General features: G+C 38.3%; 1 protein-coding gene across 4 annotated transcripts in view; it reads right to left on the bottom strand.

Annotated features, from left to right (window-relative positions):
* Positions 1–623: 623 nt before the first annotated feature.
* LOC129427571 (CSC1-like protein 2) overlaps positions 624–12,383 on the bottom strand; it is a 49,179-nt gene continuing 37,419 nt past the window's right edge. For 2 of the 4 annotated variants that reach the window (XM_055184134.2, XM_055184137.2), the window contains 10 exons: positions 10,592–10,745; positions 10,367–10,473; positions 10,089–10,175; positions 9,855–9,920; positions 9,615–9,777; positions 9,198–9,303; positions 8,066–8,233; positions 5,475–5,590; positions 5,260–5,337; positions 624–4,761 (listed from right to left, as the gene is read on the bottom strand). In XM_055184134.2, coding sequence (XP_055040109.1) covers positions 4,576–4,761; positions 5,260–5,337; positions 5,475–5,590; positions 8,066–8,233; positions 9,198–9,303; positions 9,615–9,777; positions 9,855–9,920; positions 10,089–10,175; positions 10,367–10,473; positions 10,592–10,745 — 1,231 coding nt within the window. In that variant the 3' untranslated portion in view covers positions 624–4,575. The remainder of the gene's footprint in view (positions 4,762–5,259; positions 5,338–5,474; positions 5,591–8,065; positions 8,234–9,197; positions 9,304–9,614; positions 9,778–9,854; positions 9,921–10,088; positions 10,176–10,366; positions 10,474–10,591; positions 10,746–12,383) is intronic. The other 2 variants (XM_055184136.2, XM_055184135.2) reach the window with 2 other exon arrangements.

Here is a 12,383-nt window from a genome sequence, read left to right as displayed (position 1 = left end):
GAAAGTTTACACACAACCACCATCAAGTGATATGATGAATAATCTTATACAGACCCCAATAAAGCCCTTCTTAAGCAGGAAGAGATCATCTGATGGTCTGTGTGTACAGTAATATCTATTAGAGATGAAGTAATCATCTAAAGATGACACGATCTCTTCACACTGAAACTGTGTGTGTTCGTGGTTCATATAACAAGAGGAAGTGTCCAACTTTAAAGAGATGAATTCATCGGCCTATTCATTGAAATCTAAAAGCTTTAAGAATATTTTCAGAGATATTTTAGAGTTAGACAAAGAAATTGGGATCATATCTTGTATTACACTATAAAACGAATAATTTTTTTTAAGTTGATCCAACATATCACCATCTACAGTTTAAGGCCAGTAAGCAAACACAGAATGTTATTGTTTGTTTATCAGCTATGAGACACATCATCATTCAAAAACTTCTAACAAAGGAAAAAATAAACTTGCTGATGTTTGTGGAATGTTTCTGTCTGTCACGTCAAGAGTTTGAGGTTTTCATGAACACAGGGAAGTAACACTGTGATGTAAAATAATATAAATATCGCCCCCTTCAGGCCGAGCCGAGCACCAAACAGAGTAAAGCACACAGACATATGCACAGAATGAATATCAGTTTTTATTGATCAAAGAACTAAAAGTGTGACAAACGCTTCCCCAAAGGGACGTCCTCTGGACAAAGTGTCATGAACACCACACGAGTCCTAGAACATGAATCCAATCTCTGTCATAAAGCCGTAATGTTTAGAGATTAGAGGAAATTAAAATGTGTCCTGTTGAAGTTCATCCATTCAAACATACTGTTGTGTACATCTGCATTACAAGAGTGCTGGCAAAGATCGCTCATTCATTCTCATTTTTTTTTTTTGCGAAACACCATCATCCGTTCATGTCATCTCTGTACAAAATCTACTAATGTCAGTGACTTTTCATTCTTAAAAGAAATGTACTGTTAGCTTAAAGTTAGTTATAAAACAAACAAACAAACAAACAAAACAAAAATCTATTAAAATCCATTAAACAAGAGAATTATCACAGCTAGCTTTGACACATCTTTAATACATGACTTGTATCAAATACTGAATCAAATATCTTCACCCATCTGCTCTTTACTTCACTGCCAAAACCTGAAGAGACCTTCACTGCATTAACTCAATAAGAAGCAGGTGAGGTGAACCCCCAAAAACGGGATGAAATATTTTACACAAACTCATCTTTGAAGATTTCCACGACACAAATTTGTTTCAGTATCTCCAGCATGTAGCTACAAAATAGTGACGGATTTGTCAATGCGCCTCTAACAAATAACACAGCTACAGCTTTCATAGGTTACCTTTGTGTCTTCATCAACCAGAATTCTGGAATTTTAAAGGAAAACAGGTGAAAAGGACAGATAATGAAAACATACAGATGTAAACAGATTTGTTCTTTTGGAAAATAAAGAACACCTGAGGCTGCTCCATTTCATTTCTCAAGTTACTGCGCAATTATAGTACCATATAGTGTTATTTGCTCAATTCACTTTTTAATATATTGCGTGTTCCTGAAGAGAACCTCAAACATCTTCATCACCAGATTTCACAACGAGACACTGAAGTCTTCAGATCAGAACATTAAGCTAAACCCTTATATATAAAGACCTTCACTTTCAGTGCAAACCATACTGTACTTACAGACAGCACAGATCTGGAAATCATGTTGTGCCTTCACATCTGATCTAGCATCAGTTTTGAACACTAGCTTATCTTTTTATCTATTAAAATAGCAAGGGAGGGACTTTCCAAAAAACTGACCCTCACAAACTTTCAGTGTGAAATGACATTTTGTGCCAATAAACAAACCAACATCTCCTGCATCTACATTTACTTTGTGCAGTTAAAGCAACAGAAGTGCAGAAACCTCATCATCTCAATTTTAATTCATTCACAAACCTATCAAAGACATGTCTGTACGTCTGAATATCAACATATCTCCATCATATAAATAAAAGTGAAAAATGAAAATCAACTTCCTTACTTAAAATTAAAACTGATCACATCCAGCACAAACTAAAGTAAACGCGTCATTCATTGGTGTTAAATATTATCAGTCAATGACACTTCATGTGACCGCTACATCTGTCTCTGTATCACACTAAACATCTACATCACCATCAAGTTTTAAGATGGTTGGGGTGTCAAAGTTTAGTCGTTTTCAAACACTTTTCCCTTAAAGGGATCGTTTACATAAAAATGAAAACAGTTTCATCATTTACTCACTCTCATGTATACATTTCTTTGTTCTGATGAACACGAAAGAAAATATTTTGAGGAATGTTCATAACAAAACCATTCATGCACTGCAAACATTTTCTTACTTAGTATTTTTGTTTTGTTTTCAGTACAAACATCTAAAATGCTTTAAATCAAGATGCATTTTCTTGATGAACAAAATAAGTCTAGTCTATAGACAAAAAACATCAAATTTAAGTACATTTGTGCTTAAAACAAGCAAAAAAAAGTCAAATTGTTTAAGAAAAAACTTTCTTTTTACCCAATCAGCAGAAATTTTGTTGCTTGTTTAAAGTACAAATTCACTTAAATATGTTATCTTTGTCTAAAAACCAGACTTATTTTCATTTTGCTCATCAAGAAAATGCATCTTAATTTAAGAATTTTCAGTGTGCACAGCAAAAAATTATTATCAAGAAAAACAGTTCTTTTTCAGCAAAAATATTTACAAATTCTTAGATTAAGATGCATTTCTTGATGAGCAAAACAACCCAAGAAAACAAGTTCAATTTTAGACCAAAAATGTCAAATTCAAGTGATTTTGTGCACAAAAACATGGAAAAATTAAAAAAATCTGCCAATGGGGTAAGCACATTTTTCTTGAATTTAGTGTTTAAGAAAAATGTTCAAGATTTTTTTGCTTGTTTTTATGCACAAAATCACTTAAATTTGATATTTTTTGTCCAAAAACCAGACTTATTTTCTTGGGTTGTTCTCAACCAGAATTTGTAGATATTTTTACTGAAAATAAGACAAAAAATACTAAAAATGTTTTTTCTTGAAAATAATTTCTTCAGTGTGAGCCCCACTGACTGCCATTGTGTTCTTTTTATCCCAATTGTGGAAGTGAATGGGGCTCATGAATGGTTTGGTTACAAACATTCCTCAAAATATTTCTTTGTGTTCATCAGATCAAAGCAATCTATACATAAACATAACACAAGAGTGGGGAAATGATGACAGAATTTTCATTTTTGGAAGAACTATCCCTTTAAAACACCTCATAAAACCAGCCAGGACAATCCGTGCAATCTAATCCAATCTTTTATCCATCACAAAGTTAAAGATGATGTATTTGTGCAGATATCATTGGGGCTTTTGGTGGATTGAAGTGAAAGCTCCCAATGAACCATTTCACCTCATTCAGTCAACTAGAAATGACCTCCAATGCTCTTAAACAAGGATAAACGTTGCACAGTCTGGATGAGGAGATTCAGATGAACTCCATCACTGAAGTGCACCTGCTGGATCTCTTCCAGAAGATCAAGTTTTTACGTTCAGAACGGATTCTGTTGTGCTACAACAATGAAAACATTAGATTTCATTGCAAGACAAAATTAAAGCCAAAAAACCACCAGGAACAAAAATGCAAGAATATGAGTCACTCACAACAACAACAACAACAAAGATGTCAGCGTTACATCTCGTGAGAGTCACACATTTCACCTTCATCACGTCTGAAAATACTGTACATCACTTCAGACTGGAGTCGACTCAAAGACATGGGCCGGTCCGTCTCTATGAGAATGTTGTTCCCATGACGACCGCAGTACGGATGTGGGAGAGAGAAAGTTAGTACGTCAGTAGTGTTAGTGTTCAGGCAGAATACTGTACAGTGAACCAATAAAGGGTTGAGATTTCAATTCTGCTGAATACTGAAACCTTCAGGAGGTTAAATGGGCCTGCATGTCTTCTTAGGATCTCCACTATTGCACATTTCCTTTGGAATGCTAGATGAACGTCAATCCATCAGTTTCAGCAAAAAACAACAAATAAGCAAAAACGCAAAGCCAAATTCTGCAGTGCTGTTGACATTATAGCTGTTAAGGCGAACCATGAGATACTTTTGGACAGAAGGGAGTGCGGTGGAGAGAGCGTGGAGAGTCTTCATCTGTTTCTGTCTTCTCTCGAGGCTGATGGCTATTATTCATTTGAAATCCATTAACATTAAATCCACGTCTTTATTTTGTCTGACTCAAGTTTTTCATTTTTCAAACACAAAGCACGTGTCTTTATGTCAAATCTTTATGTGCTGCTGTATGCTCACATGATGGCTCTGTTAATGCATACGGTGTAGCCGTGAAGAAAGCGCTGGACTTAATAAGCATGTTAGCATTGATGTGTGTACGTGTGCTTTTGTACAGTGTGTTTGTGGGTTTCTAAGGTGCGACTTCAGTTCACAGCATTAATAGGGACAGACAGACAGACGTGTGCAGATGAAAGTTTTGTGTTTGGTTGATTTAGTCCGGCTCCACCCCTCTCTCTCCTGTCACGGCTGTGGTTAGTGATGGACTTCATTGGCGATGAGACTGTCTTCTCCAGACTGGAAGTCTGCTTCATTCAGGCTGTTTCCACCATTGATCATCTCCTCGTCCTGTGAAGACCCCTGACCGTCCTCCTCTCCGCTGCCTGTTCCCGTTTCATCAGAGTTTGGGTCCTGTAAGACTTGGGCGATGTACATCTGCTGCTGTGAATGACACGAGAAAGAAATCTTAGTGAGACCATAAATCAAGAACACAAATGACCTTAAGTTTGCTAATAGGTAGTTTCACCCCAAACTTTCAAACATTTTTACTTTATGAAACACCTTATATTTATTATGTCCAGACTTAATGTTTTTTTTTTAATGAAAAAAGTATTCATTAATGTAGCACAAATTATAAAATGCCTTTTACTCAAATTCTTTATATTTGGATGAAATATGGGAGACTTTTATTTTGAAAGCCATATAGACACTAATATTCACTTAAAGCTCAGTGATATGTGAGTGATATAGTGTCTACATGAGAATATATCATCATGTTTTAAGCTGGTAGACACAGATCAGATGATCGTACACTTAAGATAAACTATGAGTGATGTTTGTGAGACCTTGACTAACATTAGACTAAAAATGAAGATCTGGGGAAAATAAAAATGTTACAAACAGTCAACAGTGCCATCTCAGAGCCTTGAGGACAATTACCTGAGATTTGATGGAGGGTGAAGACCTGGCAGGACGGCCGTTCTCCACTCCGTCAACTTCTGTGTCTTTAGTGTCGATCTGAAGAGAGAGAGAGAGAGCGAGAGACATAGAGAGTGAGAGAAAGAGTTTGTGATGAAGATCTCAGATGTCAGACACAACCGATCTCTGTGAGCTACATGTTCTGCAGCTCGTACCTTCAGCACCGCGACTCGTACCTTGTAGTTGTGTGCGCTGAGGTATTTGAAGTGTCCGAAACAGACGTGTGACAGACACACCACGATGGTAATGACAAGAACCACAAGAGTGAACATGGACGTCGGGGTCCTAAACCCTGCAGAGAAAAGACAAAGAGCTTTAAAACAGAATCAGGTTTTAAAGAACAGATCTGTTTTCTGTTAAATCTGTAAAAAAAAAACTGCACAGTAACAATAGGTCATTACTTTAAAAAGAAACTAAATTCTGTTGTGTTAAATACACATTTTCTCTTTATTGTACAAATGTACTTCCACTGACATCATCAAGAAGATTATCTATCATGTAACTGCTTGTAAAACAGATTTTTATTATTTTTATTAAAAAATATATTGTGAATACTGGATGACTTAACCAGCCCTCTGTTTAAAAGGATTTAACTTCTACCTTTCATTTCTTTTATAGCTCTGGAAACTTGAAGAAAAAAGTTGTGTGATGGTATTAGATAGCTCTTCTCATGTGACCAGATCGTGTTATTAAAACTTTCTTTGAAATCATTTTGTGTTACCATCATGTCTTTCATGAGGTAAAATATGATTGAATCTGTGATTTCTCTCTGATGTTTAAACATATATGTACATATAAACATCACATGTATGTAGCCTGTCATGTGTGGTTTGTAATGTCAAAATATGTGTTCACATGATGCAACAAACACATATTTTGAAAAAACGAGCAACACACATGACACTCTGAACACATATTTTGAAATTGCGCCCCTCGAATGAGCAGTCACAAGCCGCCACTGGATGTGACTCTTAATCAATGCTAAAATGACATTTTGTGCAGTCCTTCACCAAAGCATAATCTAAATTAACCTAATAATGCACACTTTGTGTTAGGGTTAGTCTAGAAGCTTTGCGTTGTAAGGTGGTGCCAAACCCTGACAAAAGGTATTTCTAAAGGCAGCAGCAAATGGCTGAATCCACAGGAAACCGCTTCCTAATTCCTGTTGAATTATCATCTGAAACCTTTCTCAAAGAATTCACATCTACCCTCCAAGACAGTTACACCATGGGAGGAGACAGAAGAGTCACACACCCTACCACACTTTCTCGTCCCCCTCTCCTCATGTTCTAAAAGCAAACTGTATATGGAATGATACATTCTACATGCACAAAGAATCTGAAACTGTTCTTGTTGTTATATGAAGTGTTTTAATGCAAGTGGTACATTTGTGTTTATTAATATGACAACAGGATTCAATGTTAATCTTTGACAATAAATAAGTATATTTAACCTAATGTTGGGAGACAACTCCCACCTTAGACATGTTGACCAATCACCCACTGTATGTATATTAGGTAACACCCCTGAGTTTTACAACAACCAATCTGTACCAAATTTCTATATGCTTTGTTCTCTGGATATTTAAAGAGATGTGTAGAAGACTCAGGGGGGACTTTCAATATCTAGAAATGCACCCCCATGATGCTATATCTTTGATATAGCATCATGTATTTCATTTTACTTTGAGGAATCTGTAACCAGATTTCCATCTTACCAGGTATGCAATGGTTCTTCGTTTGTTTCATATTTGAATTGGAATGTAAATTGGCTTCTGAATTATGTTTTACCTACCTGGTTAATAAATTGTTATGTTTGCATTAATTCTAATTTGCTCTGCATTATTGACTCTTCTAAGTTACTATAAAGTATTACGATATCCTTTGTTACCACAAATCCTTGATCAGGGTTAATTCATGTTAATTAGATTCTGCCTCTTAACTATGTTGGTGGGCAGTCGCATGGACTACCAGAGTGATAGTCCTGTTATCCATTTTATAATTAAGTTGTTATATAGTTCTATGATTTAACTATATGCTTCTAGAAGGAGCTAGATTGAACCTCTGATTATGGTGTAAGCGACTGTGGGGGCTATATGGATACTATTTAATGAGAGCACGTAAACATGAAGCGGTATCATTAAATTGCTTTAGCCATAACCTCTAGTCAGATTTGTCAGATTAATTATTTAACCTTAACTAAGTTGTTTTGTAATAATCCCATTTGGTAATTATAAATACCTCTTCATAATTAAGTTGTTATATAGTTCTATGATTTAACAATATGCGTCTAGAAGGAGCTGGACTGAAACTCTGATTATGGTTTTTATGTTTTATATTTAATTGGTGATTTTTGAGAGCTATATGGGGACCTTTTAACAAGAGATTGACTTTGTTAAATTGCTTTAGCTACAACCTCTAGTACGGTCGAGTTTGTGTTCAGTACCCACACAACGTCCGGTGTGGACTGATATGACATTGGTAATCGAATGAATGAGTTCAATGTAAACATGAGTGAATAGAATGATCAAACGTTTATCCAAATTCCACAATTATATCAATTTGATTCATATTACAATACGATTTATATCTTTGGAGTCAGATGTAAAGTTGCGTAACATTAAAACGTCATTGGTAAGTGCCGGAAAAGACAGAACGCGTTATAATCCTCGTCCATGCCATTTGGATTCTGTCGTTGGGCCAAACGGATGGATGGGGGTCATATTTGTTCCCCTTACAGCGTTTACCCTACAAAAAACCTCACACACCTATGCGGACAGTGGAGAAGAACAGCAGCCAGAAGAGACACAGGATGGGTGCGGCCACCACTTGATTGACAGCTCCTGAGTGAATCTTCTTGTCCAGTTTAGAGGGCAGGTAAGCGTAGTACATGTTGTACCTGTCCACCAGGTGTTTTAAGAGCATATACATCAGTCCTGCACAAACACACACAGACACACATTTACACAAACACTTTTTTCCAAAATGACTTATAGTGCATGTACTCAGTATGTTTGTTTCCTGGGAATCGAACCCACAACCGTTTGCGCTGCTAACACAATACTCATCAGACACGCCACAAAGTCAACTAAACAAATCAAACATTTCAAACCCATAACGCTTAATAAAGAACATTATAACATTTATCTTGTGCTAAATGATTTATTATTTACAAGCTGATAGTTCACAGATTTATGAGTGTGTCTCTTTAGTGTTTCTATGATTACCGTGTCTACATTTACAGCAGCGTGGGCCCTGGAGAGAGTAAAAATATCCTGAATCCTCCGCATAACAGAACCTCCGTGCACCGATGAGTCACACAGAGAGTGTGTGTGTGTGCACGCAAACACACACACTCGCAGAGACACACACACAGAGACACACACGCAGAGACACACACACACACACGCACGCATGCAAACACACACACACACACTCACAGAGACACACACGCAGAGACACACACACACACGCACGCATGCAAACACACACACACACACTCACAGAGACACACACGCAGAGACACACACGCAGAGACACGCACACACACACACACGCCCCCGCACGCACACACTATGCATAAGCAGGTTGCTCTCTGTGGTGCTTTTCCATTGTTAGAAACTGCATTGCATCATGAGAACAGCAGATGGCGATCTGGATACACACCATTACATCCTGTGCTGTATTCATCATTTTATCATTCATATTATTTCTCTCTTACATAATGCTGTTCACTTCTCTCTCTCAAGATTCAAAAAAAAGTTTATTAGCATGTTAAAAAAATCTTAAAAGTTTTATATTTCTCTCTCTCTTCCTCGTTCCATTTGCATTATTCTGATTGGCAGTCACCATGTTTGTTCATGAATGGGCTGATGTGGAAGTGGGCGGGGTCTGACTCACCAAATGGGACGATGATTGGGCAGGTGATGCTGTAGGTCATAACGACAGTAAAAACGCACATCATCCAGGCATAAGCCGCTCCGAACTGAAACTCATAAGCTTGATGCTGCAGACAAACACAAACACCAACATTAAACCAACACATCACAGGCAGACCGAACATCACAACATAAATGTCTTCACTGCATATTACAGTAATGAGATTCAGCATTGAGTATGAGAAGTACAGACAAAGTCAAAAGGGAAAAAATCAAGCCAGAAGATTTAAAGAAATTGTGGGAATTGTGCTTAAATGTTATGCAAATAATGTTAAAATGCAAAACCTCTGAAATAGGCTGAAACAAGTACAATGCAATTGTGTGAGGATTTGGATTAATGATGCAAACACTTTATCTAAGTGTGTGTGTCTCTTTGTACCCGTTTGACATTGCGTCGTTCTGCAGCCGAGCGAGCCAGACACAATCGGATCATGTACATGAGAAGACCGGGAATTCTTAACAGGTCCATGGCATTCCCGATGAATGCAGAGGCGATGACATAGTTCACAAAAAACGCTCCGTTATCAGGAAGGAAGACGCATCTACAATTACATAAAATTTATCTTAGAAATCTTATTTAAAACATGCAATATAATTATGCAAGATATTGTTCACTTACTCAAATCTGATTGTGGCATTGGCCAGGAACTTCTTGTCAAACAGCCATCGGAAGAAAACATCCAAACTAAACAGAAGCATTTTTAGACACAAATACCAAATCTGATCTATCATCAACAAACAACATCTGAGAAATCTGAATAGAAAAAAGATTCAAAAATGACGTGATCTCCTGATCATCTGTGAGGAACACAAACAACATCACAGTCGAGCTGTGAAGTGAAGGACACAATACCTGCTGAGACCCAGAGATGGCAGCAGAAGAACCATGAAGATCAGAAACGTGTAGCACTTATGCATCGTGGTCCTGTTCTCCCCAGACCTGAAGAGAGAGACAACACAAACATATGACTCTTAGCCTACACTTATGTTTAAAACATGATAAACAAATAAAGAAACAAACAAACAGAAGCTCAGTCTCAGTCCAGATGAATTATGTGCATCTTTTAGTATAGATATTAAATATGAGACACAAACAGGACAGATCACCTTCACTACAGTAAAGATCAGTACCTGGTCCAGTGGGCTTCAAAGAAGCCAGAATAGTAGACGATGGTGGGCAACAAGGCGGAGAAAGCCCACAGCAACAGGGTGGGAAAAAACTGAGTGACTATAGGATTCTGATCAAAGAGAGAGAGAGAGAGAGAGAGAGAGAGAGATGAGATTCGTCACAAATATCACTGACCAGCACTCATTGATAATGCAAACGTGTGGATCAGTGTCAGAACTCAGACTTACATTCAGATACTCGACAGGTTTGGTGACGTTGAACTTGTCCATGGTGGAGATGATGATGGCAGGTGTGGTGAGGAAGAAGAGCAGGATGAAGAGGATGCAGTTGATGATGAAGCAGCGTAGCCACCAGGAAACTCCTCCCAAAGACAAATGCTCCCTACACACGACCCAAAAACAGATTAAAAAAGGTTTGATTCAGGCACTGAATAAACACACATACAAACTCAGCAGAAAGAGTCAAATCTCTTCACTTAATAAGATATCGACTGCTCATGACCAATTCCTGTAGATAATGAAGTAAGCAAAAAACAGCTGACAGAGAGAGAAAGAGAGAGAGACAGCCAGAGAGAGTGGGATGGAAAAAGGAAGAGTAAAGAAATGGTGCTTTTCTATTGTATAGTATCCCACGGGTTGGGTCAGGTCAACTCACTTTTGGAGGTTTTTCCACTGGGTACAGAACGTAGTACACAATACCACCTATCACCTCAGTTGAGGTTTCAAGCGAGCTGAGCTGATACTAAACCGCAGGAATGCTCAGATCAATCAGCCCATAATGTTTGCTATGCTTTTTAAGCACCAACTTATATTGCTGTTCTTCAAACCTTTTCAGGTATTCTCATGATAATAAAGAATATGTATAATGATTATGTTTGACGAGTGTTCCTTTTTTAAATGCATGTTTTTGAATTGGCCTCAATTCATTAAAACGGAAGGTAGCAACGTTGCATCATCCATCTTTTTTTAACAGTCTATGTGACAAACACAATGTGCAAACTATCTATTTGTGGTAGTCATTTTTTTTATTTTGTGACGGACTGACAAATGTTTTTTTTATTCCAACGATGCTCCCGTTGTTGTAAAAGGTCACAGCAGTAGGCAGCACAAATGTAACGACACGCCTATAATCCCTCCCACTATGAAGTGGTACTAAACTCAATGGAAGCTAACCGTGCCAAGCAAGTGAAGTGAGCTGACAAGACCTGACCTGACCCATGGGGTACTATGCAATGGAAAAGCGCCAGAAATAAGAGACAGAGAGAGAAGTAGAGTAAAAATAAACCGTGAGCTAGAGAGAATGATGTGATGTTGTTAACCTTACATTAAAAATCATTTGATAAAATAACAGTAGGACGGTCAGGATGAGGGCATTGAAATTTGAGATACAGCACTGCATTGTGCACGTGTTTAATAGATATACTGGTAAATGTAGAATGTCATTCAGATACTGATGTGCATACAAACAGACAGACAGACTGGCAGACAGACGGACAGACAGACGGACAGACAGACAGGCAGACAGACAGACGCACGGACAGGCAAACAGACAGACAGACGGACATACAGACAGACAGACGAATGGACAGGCAAACAGACAGATGAGCAGACAGACAAGCAAACAGACAGACAGACAGGCAGACAGCGAGGCAGACAGACAGACATAGAGGCAAGCAGACAGGCAGGCAAACAGACAGACGGGCAGGCAGACAGACAGATGGGTAAACAGACAGACAGGCAAACAGACAGATGGGCAGACAGACACGCGGACAGACAGGCAGGCAAACAGACAGACAGACAGACAGGCAGGCAGGCAAACAGACAGACATGCAGACAGACAGACAGACAAACAGGCAGGCAAACCGACAGACAGACAGGCAGACAGACAGACAGGCAGGCAAACAGACAGACAGACGGACAGACAGGCAGGCAAACAGACAGACGGGCAGGCAGACAGGCAAACAGACAAACAGAGAGAAAGACGTGAAGACGGACAGGCAAACAGACAGACGGACGGACA

The sequence above is a fragment of the Misgurnus anguillicaudatus genome, chromosome 14 (genome assembly GCF_027580225.2).
Source record: "Misgurnus anguillicaudatus chromosome 14, ASM2758022v2, whole genome shotgun sequence".
Lineage (NCBI taxonomy): Eukaryota > Metazoa > Chordata > Actinopteri > Cypriniformes > Cobitidae > Misgurnus > Misgurnus anguillicaudatus.
The sequence above is the reverse complement of the archived record's forward strand: the minus strand, read 5'-3'. Positions and strand labels throughout refer to the sequence as shown.